This window comes from Pseudorca crassidens, chromosome 4, assembly GCF_039906515.1.
Source record: "Pseudorca crassidens isolate mPseCra1 chromosome 4, mPseCra1.hap1, whole genome shotgun sequence".
NCBI lineage: Eukaryota > Metazoa > Chordata > Mammalia > Artiodactyla > Delphinidae > Pseudorca > Pseudorca crassidens.
Genome location: NC_090299.1, coordinates 76,092,947 through 76,111,967, shown reverse-complemented (window position 1 = coordinate 76,111,967; position 19,021 = coordinate 76,092,947). Strand labels below are relative to the sequence as shown.

The window sequence follows — 19,021 nt, the reverse complement described above, 5'->3', positions numbered from 1 at the left end:
GCTCCAAAAGAATAAACTACAGTTGACCCTTGAACAAGAGGGTTAGGGGCACCAATCCCCAGTGCAGTTAAAAATCTGCATGTAACTTTGGGTTCCATAAAAACTAGACTACCAATAGCCTACTGCTGACCGGAAGCCTTATGGATAACATTAACAATCAGTTAAACATATTTTGCATGTTATGTGCATTATATAATAGTGTACAAGATGAATTGTGCTTGTCAGTATCTTTATCAATATTGTATTATACGATGCAAAATACTGTAGATGTTACACGTATTACTAACATTAGGCATCAAAAGAGAAAAGATAATGTGAAAAAGAAATTCATACTTATTTACAGGTATAACGATTAATGCACTGATAAAGAAGCAGCAACAATGATTGCTTTATGGTAGTCTATTGTGATCAATAGGACTGCTTCACAGTAGCCTAGCCTATATGCAAATGAATTAATCACAAAATTTTTAAGCATATAGTATAAGGCATATTCATAATATAGTATTGGAAATACTGTTTTGTTTTAAGAAACTACATACATGTGATGATAGGCTGATACGCTTTCTCAAATTGTAAGAGGCATACTGTATTTTAATGTAAGTATTTAAAAGCAAAGTTATACAGCAGTAGAAAAACTAATACATTATTAATTTCATATTAAATATCATCTTATACCTTTGTACAAGTCTTGCACACAATGAATACTTAGGTAATGACAATGATGACACAATGTCTCCCAGCTCTTGTTATACGATTACTAGATTTTCACAAGACACACACACACATATCCAACAGATAAGTTTATTAACTGAATGGCATGATTATTTACTATTCATTAAGTGGAAGTGGATCATCATAAAGGTCTTCATCTTTCTGTCTTCAGTTGAGTAGGGTGAGGAGGGCGGGGAAGAGGAGGGGTTGGTCTTGCTGAGTCAGGAGTGGCAGAGTGGAAAGAGGTAGAGGAAGTGGAAGGGAAGGAAGAAAGAGGTGCAGAGGCAGAAGAGGTGGAGGAAGTGGAAGGAGGGAGGCACTCTGTGTAACTTGAGGGAAATACATCTTAATTTCTGTCTGACTTTTTTGCTTTTCCACTTCTCTAAAAATGTTTCTATAGGGTACTAATCCTTCTTCAACCACTGGCTTTAGTTTTAGTGTCTGTATCACACAAGGGTCCAAGTCATAAAAGAAGTCAAAAGTAGTCTTCAACAAAAGGAACCCTGCTGCCAGACTGTCCAATGTCAATTTGTTTTCTGGTACTGCTATTTCCATGTCTTTTTCCTCATCATCTGGCACCGGCTCAGAAACACTTAACTCCAAATCGACTCCCGTTAATTCCTCTGGTATGGTGTCTATTAGCTCTTGAATATTCCCAAGATCTGTATCTTGAAGCCCTTCACCGCCCCCCCCCACCTTTTTGCCATACCCACAATCTCTTTCATGACTTCCTTGATTGGCTGTCGTAAATCCTGTGAAGTCTTGCACATCTGGACACAGTTTTCTCCAGCAGGAATTTATTGTTTTAGGCTTGCTGGCTTTCACAGCTTTTTCTATCACAATGATGTGATCCTTCCAGACTTTCATGATGTTCTATCGGGGTTGTCTTTCATAGCATTGACAATCCTTTCATAGAGTACCACAAATAATGAGCCTTCAAGGTCCTTACAACACCTCGATACAGGCTTCATTCAAAGACGTTGTGTTGGAGGACAAGTATACCACTTTGACACCTTCAATGTTGCTCATGGTTCTAGGTGGCCAGGGGCATTGTCCAATACCAAAAAACTTTAAAATGCAGTCCCTTACTGCAAGGTACTTCGTGATCAGGGACAAAGCACTGATGGAACCAATCCAGAAAAGTGTTCTCATTGCCGAGGCCTTCTTGTTGTACAACCAAAAGAATAGCAACTGGTATTTATCTTTTTTCCCTTTAAGTATAGTGGGCTTCAGGAGTTCCCTGGCGGCCCAGCGGTTAGGATTCCAGGCTTCTGCCGTCGCGCATGTTTAATCCCTAGTCAGGAACTGAGATCACGCAAACCATATGGCGTGGCCAAAAAAAAAAAAAAAAAAAAAAGGATAGTGGGCTTAGCAGCTTTATAGATAAGAGCAGTCCTGATCAAAAAATCAATTCGCACAAAACATGTTAGTCTTCAATCAGCCTTAAATCCTGATGCTCACTTCTCTTTCTTACTAATGAATGACCTTTTTGGCAATTTTTTCCAGAGTAGGGCACATTTCTCTGTGTTAAAAACCTGGTTTAGGCAGACAGCCTTTCTCTTCAATAACTGTGTTCACGGCATCTGGGAACTCAAAGCCGGTTCTGGTATCTTGATATTTTTTTCTAAAATTACCAAACTATCCTCTGCTGGCATTAAATTCTCCAGATTTAGAAACTGCACCTTCCTTTTGCTTTAAGTCGTCATATAACTTCTCTTTTCCTCGAATCATATTAGACTCTATAGGTATGCCTTTCTTATAGTAATGCTATAACCACGTAAAAGATGCATTTTCAATGAGATAGAAAGGCATTTCGCAAAAAGTGTAAGTCTTTCATGTCTGCTGGCAAAAATGCAGAGACAGTTTCCAAACTTCCTTTTCTTTTTTTACAACAATCCTTACACTGGACTCATTGATCTTGAAATGGCGGGTAACAGGAACTACAGAACTCAGTTTATGGTACATATCAAGCAATTCAACTTTTTCTTCTAATGTCATGACTTTACTTCTTGGGAGCATTTCCAGCATCACTAGAACACTTCATATGGGTCCCACGGTGTTATTCAAGGTTTCTGGTATCACACTAAACACGATAAAAAACGCTCAGGAACTACGAGAGGTGACTTTTTTTTTTTTTTACTGCAAACACAGTTTACTGGAGAGACCAACTGCTCACCTGGAAATGATCAGACTCACAAGACGTTTTGAGTGGATACCTGCAACACTTGCACTCACCAAAACAGCAAAAAGAGGTAGCTATGAAATTATTACAGTACTACAGTATGGACTACAGTTAATATTAGGCAGTAATGAGTTACTACTGCATCTTTACATTTGTTTACATTTCTCTGGACTGGAATGGTGCCATGGGTGGTCTGTGTTTGTGTAATTTTTGATAAATTTAAACTTTTTATTAGATTTGTATATATTTTATGGTAGCAAATGATAAAATACACTATTATCTACATATATTTTAGGCACTCATGAGGTACCTTCTAAATTTTTTCGATATTTCTAGGCTATGTGTATCATCTGTAAATTTTTTCAAAATGTTGCAAATCTCTAAGAAACTTTCCAATATATTTCTTGGAAAACAAAATCCACATATAAGTGGACCCATACAGCTCAAACTCCTGTTGTTCAAGGGTCCAATGTACTCTGAAAACGTACTTAGTACCATTAAAGTACCACTTAGTTTCTTTTTTTGATGACCTGTTTCAAAGTAAACAAAAGTTATGGACCTTTCTTCCTGTAAAAAGGGAAGTTTGGTGTATTCAAAAATACACAAATGAAAATACAGAAACTTTCAAACCCCCTAATAAAATAACTGGACAACTCATCTCCAAATCAGCAACTTTCTTGCACTGTGCTTGACTTGGCCCACTTGCCTGGCGGAGCCATAACAAGATCACCTTGAAAACATGTTGGGCTTTTTTATAAACTGTCTTAACCATGCTACTTTCCAATCTAAAAGGTGTAATTCTCAAATTAGGTGTTCTCCTGCGAATTAGAAAAAGCAAAATAGGTGGCAAAGGCTAAAAAAAAATGTTAAACCCAAAATACAAAAAGTAATCCTGTCTCACCCAAGTGCATAAACACAAACCGGTTGAGTCATAGGTACCAACAAAAGTTGGAATCAAATGCCATCACACAAAGCAAACGCTGTCCAAGGGTTTAACAGCCCAGACTACTCGGTAATTTCTAATTCTTCCCAAACTCTAACTACCATCCCCAAAGGAATTTTAACGTTGGTCGGGAAGACTGTCCAAGCACAGTCCGAAAGCCCAACGTGCTACGCGAATTCCTACGTGCTGCTGCCACCAGAGCCTGCCTCGGCGGCGGCATTCCTAACTCAAATAGGCATTCGGCCATTTTCTCAAAATACGTACCAAACACAAAGCAGCTCTTTGCAAACTCGGGAGCTCTCGCTTCCTCTCGGCTCGGCCCGCTCACTGCACCACTGACACACCAGTTGCCGCCACACTCGTCCTGAACCTTTCCCTGGGCTCCCCAACACTAAAGACTGCAAGACGGGCAAACTCGGGGTGCCGCTGGGCCAGGTCAAGTCTTCCCCAGTTCAGGCTGCCCCCTCCTGGCCCGCGCGCCCTAGTCCGGGAAGAGGGAGGAAAGTTACCGCGTCGCCGCCGTCCCGGCTGCTCGCCGGCCCCAGCCTCGCCCTCCGCAGGGGGCCGAGGAGCCGCCGCGAGCGCCCTCCCGAGGCGCCGGGCCCCGAGCGCCGGAGGGGGCACCCCGCGCCCCGGAAGTTTGCGGGTTCACTCCCCCACGGCGCCCCGCGGGACGCGCGCCCCGACCCCGCCGACGGCGGCGGCTAGGTGGCCCCACGCAGAGGGCCCCGGCGGCGGGGCGGCCCGATCGCAGAAATCGCTGTCCAGCCCCATTGGCAGAACCACCCGAGCCCCAGGCTGACTCAACCCTCCCGGCCGCACTCAACGGCGCCTTCCGGCGAAAGGGAGAGGCCGCAGAGGGAGGGGGCGGGAGGACCGCCGGCAAGCAAGGAGCTGCGGCGGGACCTGGAGCAGGAGCAGGAGAGGAAGTTTCAGAACTAGGGCCCCAAGCAGCTCCGCTCCTGGCCTCAGGACAAGACTCCCAGGGACGCCCGGGCCCGCGCGGAGGCGGCGGCCCGGCCTCAACTGGGGAGGGGGTCCCGGCGCCGCGCCGCTCCCCACCAACGCCCCCGGCCCAGCCCCCGGACCGCGACGGTGTAACCCGATCCCGTTCAGCCGCCAGTCCCCGCCCGACGCGGCCGCCACCGCCGGAGCCACAGTATCTGCAAATCAGCCCTGGACAGCGCCTCGCTCCGCGTCCTTCCGCGCCCTCCCCCTCCCGCGGCAACCGCCGCCACGACCGCCCGGCCGGCCCGCCGCCCCCACCCAACCGTCACCCAGACCGCGCCACGCTTACCGTCCTTCCTGGGCGAGGAGGGGCGAAGACCCGCGTCGCCGCTCCTTCTCGGACTACTTTTCTTTGTTGCTGGAGTTTCGGGGGAGGGGAGGGAGAGGGCGGAAAAGTTGGACGCTGGGGCAGTCGAGGCCCGCGAAGACCCAGGAGAGGGGCTGAAGAGAGTATTCAGGCCTCCGGCTCTCGCCCTACCGTCCCGGCCGCCGCCGCCGCCGCCGCCACCTGGGGCCCCGGACCTCGGCGGCGCTTGCTCTGCTCCTGCGCCGTGAGCTCTCGGGAGCCGCACATTCCAGCACAGAAGGCTGCGCCGCGCACCCGGCCCGCGGCGCCACCGCCGCCGCAGCCGCCGCCGCCACTCCCGGGACACGCCCCCTCCGCCTCCCGCGCGCGCCCGCGGGACACGCCCTCTCCACCGCCCCCGCGCGTGGCCGCCTGGCGCGCCCCGCCCCTGGATGAAGGAGGTTGCTCTGGGCCCCAGCCGTGCTAGGGGCGCCCCGACGGATAGCTGACCCTGACCTCCTCAGATCCCCAACTCTGACCCTTAGGTCTAAAGAGAAGCGAGGCCGCCTCCCTTTCTTGATTTCCATCATAAACAGAAAAGTTAACTCCCAGCCCTGGCGTGCATGCATGAGAACAGCACTGTTAAAAGAAAAATGTATAAGCTTTGTCACCCTCCCTTTCAAGTCTAAAGTGCTTGAAAATACCTTTAAGAATCTCTTCAAGTCGCCACCCTTAACTAATTAAGCTTCATTTTAAGCTTCTACGTAAAAAATGCCTTCCAAATTTTAAAATGTAAGCCAAAAAAACGCAATCAGTTAGTGAGTTGTGAAAAGAAAATGTTACAGGAAGGTTGTGGATTCAAAATTGTGAGAATGAGGACAGAGGGGACAAGTCCCTAGACGTGGAAGGTCATTGCTGAGCCTTCAAAGCACTATTTCAGTGTAGCAATTACCCTCAGATTACAGAGGGTATAGAGGGTGGTGAGGACGTGGAGGCTGCTTCCTGAGCAAGTTTTGGAGAGTAACCTGCTTCCACGTTTATAAAGTGGGGTAACCCATGCATGCTACCTGGTACACAGTAATATGCTAGAGAGAGAGGGAGAGAGAGAGAGAGTAGTTTCATGCCCCCTTCCCTTCTTTTTGTACCAGAAATGCCTTAGATGTCTTAAATAACAGCTGTCCTCAGAAATTGAATGGCTCCCTTAAACCCCTTAGTGTGGCATTCGAGATCCTGACTACCCAGATCTAGATAAGTTGGACTATCAGTTTTATAAAAGAGGTAGCAGCAAGTGCTTTGGGGGTTTAGAGGAGGGAGATAGTTTCTAACTAAGAGGATCTAGAAACGTCACAGTAGATGATTATCTGATCTGGCCTTGAGCACTGGGAGAATTTCAACAGGTAGAAAATAAGGGAAGGAACATTATACACAGTGAAAACAGCAAGCTCAAAAACCTACCTGAGACTTCCCTACCTCCTTCTCAGGCTCCCCCAGTTCCTTCTCTTTAAAGTTCCTTCACTTTTTTCTCTTATGAGAGAGATTTCAGACTCTCTGGTCTACTCCTCAGTAGACTTCTTTTCCTAACTGTTGACAATGTTATTAATTAATGCAATGTCAGATGCAAAATGGAATGAAGGTCCTATGGTGCTTAACCACAAAAGGTTTTGATACTTAACATCAAATTCAAACTCTCCCCATGAATCAAGAAGTATTCACCTTCATTGATCCCAAAAGAAAAAGAAAAATGCAGAAGGGAACGGTAAAAAAAAAAAAGAGAGAATGGGGGGTGGGGGGAGTGTAGAAGGAATGAAAGGAAGGAAGAAAGGAAAGAAGGAAGAAAACCTTTGTAGGCCTGGTAACAAACTTTTTTGTTTTTTTGGCCACACCACATGGCTTGCATGAATCAAGAGTTCCCTGACCAGGGATGGAACCTGGGCCCCTGGCAGTGAAAACGCCAGGTCCTAAACACTGCACCACCAGGGAATCCCCCAAATGTTTCTACATTTATTCAGTTAAAAAAAAATTTTTTTAACTAAAATCTAATTTGAGGTTGCATGGGTTTTTTAGATGCTGTAGCCCAGGGAACAATTCTGTCCTCTACAAAGCCCTCAAAAATGTTAACATTCTTTCCCTTTTTCATGTCCAAAAAGGCAACATCTCTTTTTAAACTTACTAGATAAATGTCCTTCATTCCTCAGTCTGACTGCTTACTGGAAATGTTTTATTAATTGAGAATTTATTCCCACATATTGTGATGCAAATAGATGAATGGCAAATCAGCAGCTGCATTCATTTAAAATTAGCGGAGGCCCTTGTTCAAGAGATGGCATATTCAGAGTGACCCAAATTATCATGACATGAAGGCCACAGGTCAAATTCAAAGCCAAGTTACAAATCAATAGAAACTTTCCATGGAAAAGCTGGTTCTATAAACTAATTATTAATTGTTTTCAAGAAGCTCTGTGTTACTTTGCTGCATCCAAAATTTAAGATCTTCTACAAAATAAAGACTTTAAACTGTCACTGATTTCTGGTTTTTAAAATCTAAGCCCATGGATTCTTTCCCAGAAATTTAATTCATCATTTAAAAATTTTTAATTGTCATATGTTCTTAGTAATATTTTTCTCTAGAGATTCACTTCATAAGTTTGGTTAAATATTGTTTTTGAGCTTCTATGCTTTTTATTCCTGACCATGATTCGCTTTTTCTTCAGGAAAAGCTCAATTTGACTGAGCTCTTTTTAAGAAGTTCAATAATCCACTTTAAATGTTACATCTTGGTCTTCCCTGGTGGCGCAGTGGTTGAGAGTCCGCCTGCCGATGCAAGGGACATGGGTTCGTGCCCCTGTCCAGGAAGATCCCACATGCCGTGGAGTGGCTGGGCCCGTGAGCCATGGCCGCTGAGCCTGCGCGTCCGGAGCCTGTGCTCCACAATGGGAGACGCCACGGCAGCGAGAGGCCCGCGTACCGCAAAAAAAAAAAAAAAAATAGGGTACAACATCTCCATCCTGATGTTGAAACGTTATGGTTCCACTATCACCAGCCAAAGAGGTAACATTGGACGAACACCTGGGGCCTTTCTCCCATTTTCCCTACATTTCCACTTTGCACCTCCAGGAGTCTCCTCCAGAGATAACTGATCCTGTAAGGCTTAAAATCTGGCTCTGAAATTTGTGTTCTCTGAGTCAGCACAATTTCCATTTCTCATTTAGTTCACAGTGACTTACAATAACTTAACAATAACTTTTAATAACTTATAATAATAACTTACAGTAACTTAAAATATTGCTTTGTGCTCTCTACAATCTTATTCTGAAACTTTTGGTGGTGGTAACAAAAGTTGTGATAGATTTGAGACAGAAAAGGAAGGGTTCAGGGCACAACAAATAAAAGAATGATATAACCATTAAGAAGATCAGGACATGACAGAAACGGGTTAGAACCTACTAGGCCAAAGATGGCAGAAGATTAGATTTCCAGTAGACTTTGAGCCTCATTATATGCTCATTGTAATACATTAGCATGCTAAATGAAACACACACAGGTGCCATCACAGTTCCAAGGCTGACCATAAAAGGCCCAAAAGTGGGTGGTGCCCCAATTCCTGGAAATCCCTGCCCCTTCTCCAAGGTAGTTAGAATATTCCTCCCACTTGTTAGCCTTTGAAATTACCCAGTCCATAAAAAGTAAACACCTGCACACCCCAGGGCCTCTAGCCTTCTGAGACAGCCCCCAATCCGTCTATAGAATGTGTATCTCTCTAAACAAATTTGCTTTCACTTTACTAGCTCTTGAATTCTTTCCTGAGAGAAGCCAAGGACCCTCACTTGGCGCCCATCCCAGGAACTCACCGGAGACCTGAGACATGACCATCCTCTCCTGCCCCATTTTTCCGGCAACAGATTAGACAGTGCACTGGCCAGATAGGCTAGAGAATGGTTTCTCCTTCCCTATGTTGCTTTGAGAAATCACTGCTCTTGACTTTCTTCTGTAAAATGAAGAGGTTGTACTATTGATGGCTAAAATTCTCAGCAGCTTAGTAGTCTAAGGTGCTTTTTTTTTTCAATTAGTTTTTATTGGAATATAGTTGATTTACAGTGTTGTGTTAGTTTCTGCTGTACAGCAATAAGGTGCTTTTTATTCTGTTAAAATTTGAATCTTGGGCTTCCCTGGTGGCACAGTGGTTAAGAATCCGCCTGCCAATGTAGGGGACACGGGTTCAAGCCCTGGTCCGGGAAGATCCCACATGCCGCGGAGCAACTAAGCCCAGGCACCACAACTCCTGCGCCTGTGCTCTAGAGCCCGCGAGCCACAACGACTGAGCCCACGCACCACAACTACTGAAGCCCACCCGCCTACAGCCTGTGCTGCGCAACAACAGAAGCCACCGCAACGAGAAGCCGGCGCACCGCAAGGAAGAACAGCCCCGCTCGCTGCAGCTAGAGAAAGCCCGCACGCAGCAACGAAGACCCAACGCAGCCATAAATAAATAAATGAATTTATTTTTAAAAAATTGAATATTGTGCAGGTATTTCCTAGAACATATATATTATATATAATATATATATACTAATATATATACTATATATATTAGTAATATATATATACTATATATATACTATATATAGTATATATATATTACTAATATATATACTATATATATACTATATATCCTATATGTATATACTATATAGTATATATATATACTATATATATATATATTAGTAATATATATATATATATATATATTAGTTCAGTATACCTGGCAGTCCTAGTTTCTTCTCTGTAGCTTCTTTTGCCCTCTGTGGGGAGACCCACCAGTAGGTCTTGAGCCACACTGGCTTCAAGAATGATGGTGTCTGAAGACAGGGATTTATGGCCTGATCTAGTGCTGTTGATAGCAGCTTCATCTCCCCTCGCTGCCAGTTGGGCCCCGACCTTCTGTTCTGGTTCTGGTAACTGGAACACAGTGTCTTATCCATGACAGTATCTGCAGCTTGAGCCACAGAGGTGTTCCCTAAATGCTGAGGGACGGGAAGGAGGTGAGCAAGGGAGCTCCAGAATGAGCCGGGATCCTTCCTGCCTCCTCATGGAACCCAGACCACATTTTGAACTACTCTCCCCTCGTTCCTCTTCCCTTCACCTCACTGGCCTTGTTGAACCCTGGCTACTCTCCCGACTTGCTGTTCTTTTTCTGAAAGACTATCCAGTACCTCTGTGTCCATCCCGCTCACTCCCTCCCCTCCTGGGTCCGATGTTATCTTCTCAGTGGCCACACTCTTTAGAATTACAGCCCCATTCCCTTTACACCCAATCCTACTGTCCTTCCCTGCTTTGTTTTTCTTATTAGCATTTATCACTAACAAACATGCCATGTATTTTATTTATTCATTTTATTTACCATTTTATTGTTTATCTTTCCTTACTAGAACCAAGGTGCAGAAGGGCAGAGAAATTAGTCTTTATCTCCAGTGCCTATAACATGGTAGTTGCTCAACAAGTGTTTGTTAAATTTACAGGATCCTAGTTTGGTGTCACAGTCTCAAAATGGGGCCCCTCATATCCCCATTGGTACCCCCAGCTCAATACCCATCACAGACTTCCCTCATGCTAAATGCTGGCCTGCCTCTTTGAATGGCCCCTAAAATATCCCCTTTTCAATAGCTGTTTGTTGAATGGACAAATAAATGCTCTCAGATCACCGGTCCCTGTGCGCTGCCTTCCTGTCGAAAATCTCCCTTCCGGCTCTTCTGCATATTGTATTCCTAGCACACTCCTAGTTCCACACACCAGTCTTTCCTTGGATTATCCTTGGTGAAATTTAAGAGTCCGTTTGGGCCTCAACGGTCCTTCCATTTGCCCCTGTTTTTTTGGTTTTTGCCTCTATTTTTTTTGGCCATACCACATGGCATGTGGGACTTTCCCTGACCAGGGATCGAACCCGTGCCCCCTGCAGGGCAAGGGCAGAGTCTTACTCACTGGACCGCCAGGGAAGCCCCTTGTTTTTTGTTTTTGGCCACACCACCACTACCATGCAGCTTGTGGGACCTTAGTTCCCCGACAAGGGATTGAACCCAGGCCCTCCACAGTGAAAGCAAGGAGTCTTAACCACTGGACTGCCAGGGAATTGCCTGCCCCTGTTTAAATACAAGCCACACCCCTCTCCCTGCACAGCCCTGCCCCTCCCCTGCATTCCATCCCTTTGTTGTGGCCTCCTCTATTGTCCTTCTTCCCAGAATCCTTCCTCCATGTCATATGCTGACCACAAAATGTTGCAACTGGAAGAGATCTTAGGGGTCCAAGCTCTTGTTTTATAGATGAAAAGAGACAGGCCTGCAAGCATTTGTCTTGTCCAGATTTGCACAACTAGTTAGGCCACGGCCAGAACTTGGATCCAGGGACACAGATTCCCAACCGGTCCAGTGCCCTTCCCACGTGCCTTAAATTCTCTTCACTGGCAGCAGTCTGCCCTTACCTAAAATATCTTTTACTCTTTTGGGCCTGGTGAATTATTTTGTTCAATGGCTATACAGATAGCATATATCTGAGGTAAGAAGTCTCTTCAGATCCACATTTCCTTAACTCTTAAGCCTATTTTAAGGTTAAGATTACCTTCTGGCAAGGGAAACCCTTATTGTCCTGCATTGCTTTTAAAACACTCATGCCCCAGCATTGACCTTTTAACCTACAAAGCTCATTGTCAATTTAGGGGAAATGGGACTTGATTCAAAAGACGACTTCTGGCTGTCTTTCCCTTCCTTCCGAAAAGAGGCAAAATCTTCCAGAGTACCATGAGAGGTATACTATTGTACATAGTTTTTATACCCTTTCTGACCTGACCATGAGGACCTGAAGAGATAAAGAATTGTGTTGTGTGTTCTCCACATGATCTTATTTCTGACACAGTCAATAAAATCAAACAAAGTATTTATATCAACCCAGCCAAAGCTAAAACCAGGTGGTGGTTTTATAAATAAATGTTTCTTCAATGGACATTTCCTTATTTGTCTTCAAATAATCACTTAACCTACCAGAATGGCTAAAAGTAACATAGCTATCCATATAAGGTGCTGATGGGGAAGCTGAGCAACTAGAGCTCTCATCTATTGATAATGGAAATGAAAACTGGTACAACTGATAGGGTAGGGGGTCCCCAGAGAAAGAGAACCAGGCATGGATTTCCCGACATATAAGAGAAACTAATTTGGCCTAAGTTTTCTGCATCTAAGACTGGCACCATACTTGCCTCAGTAATTAAAGATCTTAAGGGAAATTAGGAAAGAAAGGAACAAAGGAAAAACAGTCAGGAAACAATAGTTCAGAGATAAGACGAGTTTAGTTTCTCCTCAAGGGATATAAATAACAATCTGTTACATATCTTTGAGTTCTGCAGGAACCAAGGCCCCTACCCAGGTGGAGGATGCAATGATGATATTGACCTTTTCTGACTTCTATCAACTAAAGCTTGGACTCTGTCAACCTATGTCCCAGTTCTGTGTTGAATTCTCTGCTCTAGCTCCTTCAAGAATATGTATGTACCCTTAGCTTAAAAGTTCCCCAATTTTGCTGTTTGGGAGACACTGCTTTGGGAAACGTCCCAAGTGTTCTCCTTATTTGCTGCAAGTAATAAATCCTCACTTCTCCCAATCTTCGGCTTGCTTCTGTCTTTTGGTTCAACATCCCCCAAAAGAACCATTCTGGAAAATAGTCTTAAAGTTTCTTATAGAGACACGTAGAACACAATCTAGATATGCCATTCCAGGTATCAACTGAGGAGAATTGAAAACTTACGCCATGCAAAAAACCCTATAGATTAGTGTCCAAGAACAGAAACAATCCTAAAGCCCAGCTAGCGAATGAATAAAATTTTAATATACTCATACAAAAGTGTCTAGGAGTTAAAAAACTTTTCCCATAGAACTCTCCTACACTATTGGTGAGCATGTTAGTTGGTGCAAACACTATGGAAAACAGTATAGAGGTTTCTCAGAAAACTAAGAATAAAATTACCATATGATCCAGCAATCCCACTCCTGGGCATATATACCAACAAAACTATAACTCAAAAAGATACATGCACCCCTATGTTCATAGCAGCACTATTCACAATAGCCAAGACAGGGAAGCAACCTAAATGTCCACTGACAGATGAATGGATAAAGAAGATATGGTACAGGGGCTTCCCTGGTGGCGCAGTGGTTGAAAGTCCGCCTGCCGATGCAGGGGACGCAGGTTCGTGCCCTGGTCCGGGAGGATCCCACATGCCGCGGAGCGGCTGGGCCCATGAGTCATGGCCGCTGAGCCTGCGCATCCGGAGCCTGTGCTCCACAAGCGGAGAGGCCATGGCAGTGAGAGGCCCATGTACCGCAAAAAAAAAAAAAAAAAAAAAGAAAAGAAGATATGGTACATATATACAATGGAATACCACTCAGCCCTAAAAAAGAATGAAATAATGCCATTGCAGCAATTTGGATGGAGACAGAGATTATCATAGTAAATGAAGTAAGTCAGAAAGAAAAATATCATATGATATCCCTTATATGTGGAATCTAAAATATGACACAGGGACTTCCCTGGTGGCACAGTGGTTAAGAATCTGCCTGCCAATGCAGGGGACATGGGTTCGATCCCTGGTCCAGGAAGATCCCACATGCCATGGAGCAACTAAGTCCATGCACCACAACTACTGAGCCTGCACTCTAGAGCCCGCGAGCCACAACTACTGAAGTCCACGCACCTAGAGCCCTTGCTCCACAATGAGAAGCCCTCACACCAAAATGAAGAGTAGTTCCCGCTCGCTGCAACCAGAGAAAGCCCGCGTGCAGCAACGAAGACCCAACACAGCCAAAAATAAATAAATAAATTTCTTAAAAAAAGTAACATAAAATATGACACAAATGAACCTATTTAAGAAAGAGTAACAGACTCATGGACATAGAGAAAAGACTTGTGGTTGCCAAGGGTGGGCGGGGGTTGGGGGAGGGATGGAGTGGGAGGTTGGAGTTAGCAGATGTAAGTTATTATATATAGAATTGATAGACAACAAATTTCTACTGTATAGCACAGGGAACTTTATTCAATATCCTAAGATAAACCATAACGGAAAAGAATATTAAAAAAAGAATGTAGGGCTTTCCTGGTGGGGCAGTGGTTGAGAGTCCGCCTGCCGATGCAGGGGACGCGGGTTCGTGCCCAGTCCGGGAAGATCCCACATGCCGCGGAGCGGCTGGGCCCGTGAGCCATGGCCGCTGAGCCTGCGCGTCCGGAGCCTGTGCTCCGCAACGGGACAGGCCACGACAGTGAGAGGCCCGCGTACCGCAAAAAAAAAAAAAAAAAAAAAAAAAGAATGTATATATAAGTGAATCATTTTGCTGTACAACAAAAATTAACACAACATTGTATATCAACTATACTTTAATAAAAAAGAAAAAAAGAACAACAACAAAAACTTTTCCTGTACTCATTCTTTCTTGATTCAGGTCTTTTGAATTCAACTGACAAAAGACAGATTAACAAAAGATAACATTCAATCACCATATTTTCCTTAAGGTATGTAGAGGGTGCACAGAAAAATGTGACTCAAGGGGCAGTTAGAATTTAGGGCTTATTATATACCACCTTAATGGGGAAGGGGAGGGAGAGAAAGACACTTATGGGGAAACAAATGAGTTCTCAATAAGGGAAAGGGAGGGAGAAAGGGCATTCATGGGGAAACAAATGACTTTCTGGAAAGATAAATTGGCCTCAGGAGAACAGATGGGAGATAGGATAGTTTTGTAACAATGTCTGTTTACATGTGGTGTGGAGACTTCTCATGGCTCCTGATAAGAGTCAGTCATCCCTGGTGGATCCCAGGGATGGCCTCTAGGGTAGGGGATTTATGACAATTGAGTTCTTAATTCTACTTTTAGGAAGATAAGAGATTTCACAAACTCAAATGCCTTCTGATAAAATAATTTCTATGCCACAGTGAGTGGGTATTACTGACCCTTTCAATAGTGAAACCAAGCAGGACCCTGTGGGGCTTCTGGGCATGGAAGCCTTTCCGTGTCCCTTGATTCTTGTTTGTAGGGAATAGGTTTCAGCCTCCATGACTTTCGCTGAGTTCCAAAGGGCAGGTTCAAACAGTTGCTAATCAGGGAGGGGATGGGATGCAGAGACAAAGGAGGAGCAACCAAGAAACAGTAGTGCAGCCTTGGAGCAGGGTCCTGGTTCCCTCTCAAGGAATACGCATAACAATGTCTTTAAGCTCTTTATAGAATTAAAAACCCCAAAATGGATTATGTCAGCATTCCTCATACCACAGAAGACTACCTGAAGTCAGATTAAAGGAAGCAGAGAGGCTCATCAAGATTACCTGAGGGGCCTCCCTGGTGGCACAGTTTTAAAGAATCCACCTGCCAATGCTAGGGGACATGGGTTCAAGCCCTGGTCCGGGAAGATCCCACACACCGTGGAGCAACTAAGCCCATGTGCCACAACAACTGAGCCTGCACTGTAGAGCCCATACTCACAACTGCAGTCACAACTGCAGCCCACGCTCCTAGAGCCCATACTCCATAACAAGAGAAGGCATCATGGTGAGAAGCCAGCGCACCAAAACAAAGAGTAGCTCCTGCTCGCCCCAACTAGAGAAAGCCTGCACGGAGCAACATAGACCCAATGCAGCCAAAATAAATAAATAAAATAAATAAATTAGGGCTTCCCTGGTGGTGCTGTGGTTAAGAATCCACCTGCCAATGCAGGGGACACGGGTTCGAGCCCTGGTCTGGGAAGATCCCACATGCTGTGGAGCAACTAAGCCCGTGCACCACAACTACTGAGCCTGCACTCTAGAGCCCGCGAGCCATAACTACTGAGCCCGCGTGCCACAACTATGGAAGCCCGTGTGCCTAGAGCCCGTGCTCTGCAACAGGAGAAGCCACCGCAATCAGAAGCCCGCATTCCACAACTAAGAGAAAGCCGGTGTGCAGCAACGAAGACCCAACACAGACAAAAATAATAAATAAAAATAAATATTTTTTAATTAATTATTTATTTAATTATTTTTAAAAAAAGAAGATTACCTGAGACCAGATTAGAGGAGTGCAGGCCCTGCACACACCCTAATTTTGTCAGCACAACTCCACCCTTGAACTACTGCTATAAAACATCTCACTAAATCCTCCTGGGTTGGGACACATAGTTTTCTTTTTTTTTTAAATATATTTATTATTTATTTATTTTGACTGCATTGGGTCTTCGTTACTGTGCACAGGCTTTCTCTAGTTGCGGTGAGTGGGGGCTACTGTTCATTGCGGTGCACGGGCTTCTCATTGCGATGGTTTCTCTTGTTGCGGAGCACAAGCTCTAGGCACGTGGGCTTCAGTAGTTGTGGCACGTGGGCTCAGCGGTTGTGGCTCATGGGCTGTAGAGTGCAGGCTCAGTAGTTGTGGCACACGGGCTTAGTTGCTCCACGGCATGTGGGATCTTCCCAGAGCAGGGCTCGAACCCATGTCCCCTGCATTGGCAGGCGGATTCTTAAACACTGCGCCACCAGGGAAGCCCAGGGGGCACATAGTTTTCAAGGGCAGAACCCTGCTGTGTCCCCCTTTGCCTGGCAAAGCAATAAAGCTCTTCTTTTCTACTTTACCCAAAACTCTGTCTCCAAGATTCAATTCAGCACCGGTGCACAGCGGCGGAGCTTTTGGCATCAACACCGTGAAACCTTAACTGAATCAAGTGTATCGATTTGGATGAAAATGAAATCTAAATTCCGATGTTGTGCTCAGAACATAGAATGTTTCCATAAGAAGACAGTCTGCATGTAATCTAGAAAAGAGGAAAATGAAGGGGGAAATATTGGCACTGTTTACCTAACACTGTCCGCAGAGCACTGAGACACTGAATCTGACAGAGATGCATAATCTAGGTTTAGGACAAGCATAGTTCACTTGGATTTTTTGGCTCAGAATAGATGTGAAGATTATCTCTCCTGATATTAAGTCCATGCTCACAAAGTCAGTTAATAGCTAATAACATATACCGTCCATACTTTGATTTCAAGCAACAATTAAGTCATTAAACAACTAGTATTCTAATTTTTGCATCTCCTCCTGCTATTCTCTCCCTAACATCTCCTACTATATTTCTTTCCTTTTTTTCACTCTCACTCACTGGGCTCCAGCTACACATGCCTAGCATAGTGCTGTCATAAAACCTTTGCACATGTACTTAAATGAAGGATCTTGAAATAAGGAGATCATCCCGGATTATCTGGGTGTGTCCTAAATCCAAAGACAGGTGTCCTTATAAGAGATACACAGAGAAGAAAACAGAGAAGGCAGTGTGAAGACTGAAGCAGAGATTGGAGTGATGTGGCCACAAGCCAAGGAAGCTGGCAACCATCAGAATTTAGAAGAGGCATGGAATGGATCCTACCCTAGAGGCCATTCAGAGGCAGCATGCCTCTGCTGACCTTGATTTTGGACTTCCAGCCTCCAGAACTGTGAGAGAATAAATTTCTCTTTTTAAAGCCCCAGTTTGTGGCAATTTGTTACAGCAGCCCTAGGAAACTAATACAGTGCATGATACCGTCTATGTAATGGTCTCAAACTGACAAAACTATAGATATGCAGAATAGATTAGATGTGACCAGGTATTAAGAATGGAGAGGGGGGTGTGTTTGTGGGGTTGGGGGGATGGGGTGGTGGCTTGTGATTGATTATACAGGGACACCACAAAGGAGATTGTTGTGGTGATGGAATAGCTCTATATGCATGTAAATGTGATAAATCCGAATAGGGTCTGTGGATTGTACCTATATCAATTTTCCTGTTTTGATATTATACCATAATCATATAAGATGTTATAATTGGAGGAAAGTGGACGAAGGAGGACATCAAATCCCTCTGTACTATTTTTGCAACTTCTGTGAATCTATAATTACTTTAAATTGAAAAATTTAAAGAATTAATTTCACTTGTTTCTTTTCACTATTTTCAGTTATGACTGCTAGAAAATTTTCAATTACATATGTGGCTTGCATTATATTTCAATTTCATCAGTGCTGCCCTAGAATGTGATGTTCTCCTTTGGGGTTCTTATATAAGGAGCTGAGTGGCCTCCTGCCCTGAAATCTCAGGCTGACCTTCCACAATTGCAGTGAAAACTCTACAAGCCTGGGAAGTAAAGTAGTAATAGGAGGGAAAGTACAAGCTGAGTCAGAGAGAGCTGGATGGAATCCTGGCTTTGCTACTTAGACCTCAGGCAAATCCTTTAACCTCTCTCAGTCTCCATCTCTTAGTCTGGAAAATCAGAATAATAATGACATCTTGCCAAGTCTAATGTGAGAACAAAGTGAGGTCATAAATGGAGAACTCCTACCAGAGTGCCTGGCACAGTGTTGTGTCAAGTGCTCAGTAAATGTCAGTTCTTTGCCATGCTCTTCTAAGTTTCTCAGGCCATATTAGGCCTGCACAGTTCAAGAAAGAGGAAGAGGAGGGAAGTGATAATTGGGCACCATCTTAGGCACTGTCTGCTGTGCAATGGAAAGTACATTACTGTTTAGAGATGCTTTCAGGACTTGATTTCATTCACTGCTCATGACAATCCTGTGATGTAGATTATTGCTGTCAATCATTAACCTCCCATAAAACCACCAAAAAACTTGTTGACTAAGCAAAGCTAAGTTTAATACTGCAGAAAGAAGGAACAGCACCTTGACAGACTCTTAATAATAAGAGGAGGATATTTATAGGGTTTCAGGCCCAGGTCAGATGACTTTAAGCTGCTCTGGTAAGGCAGGGAACTGGTCGGGAATGGGCAGACTTTATAATATAATAGTATAGCATTGGTGAGCATAGCAAGGTGACGGTCTTGAAACAAGTATTAATGAGCAACTTGTTAATTTTGA

General features: G+C 44.4%; 1 protein-coding gene across 9 annotated transcripts in view; it reads right to left on the bottom strand.

The window, feature by feature from the left end:
* Positions 1 to 19,021, bottom strand: part of LOC137223746 (RE1-silencing transcription factor-like) — a 190,578-nt gene that overhangs the window by 20,486 nt on the left and 151,071 nt on the right. The window contains exons 1-2 of one of the 9 annotated variants that reach the window (XM_067736108.1): positions 5,323 to 5,465; positions 5,134 to 5,202 (exon numbers count right to left, since the gene is read on the bottom strand). The exons of 5 other annotated variants lie outside the window; for them this stretch is intronic. In XM_067736108.1, coding sequence (XP_067592209.1) covers positions 5,134 to 5,202; positions 5,323 to 5,418 — 165 coding nt within the window. In that variant the 5' untranslated portion in view covers positions 5,419 to 5,465. Of the gene's footprint in view, positions 1 to 4,100; positions 4,318 to 5,133; positions 5,272 to 5,322; positions 5,466 to 19,021 lie in introns of those variants that run through there. 3 more of the 9 variants (XM_067736116.1, XM_067736115.1, XM_067736114.1) reach the window with 3 other exon arrangements.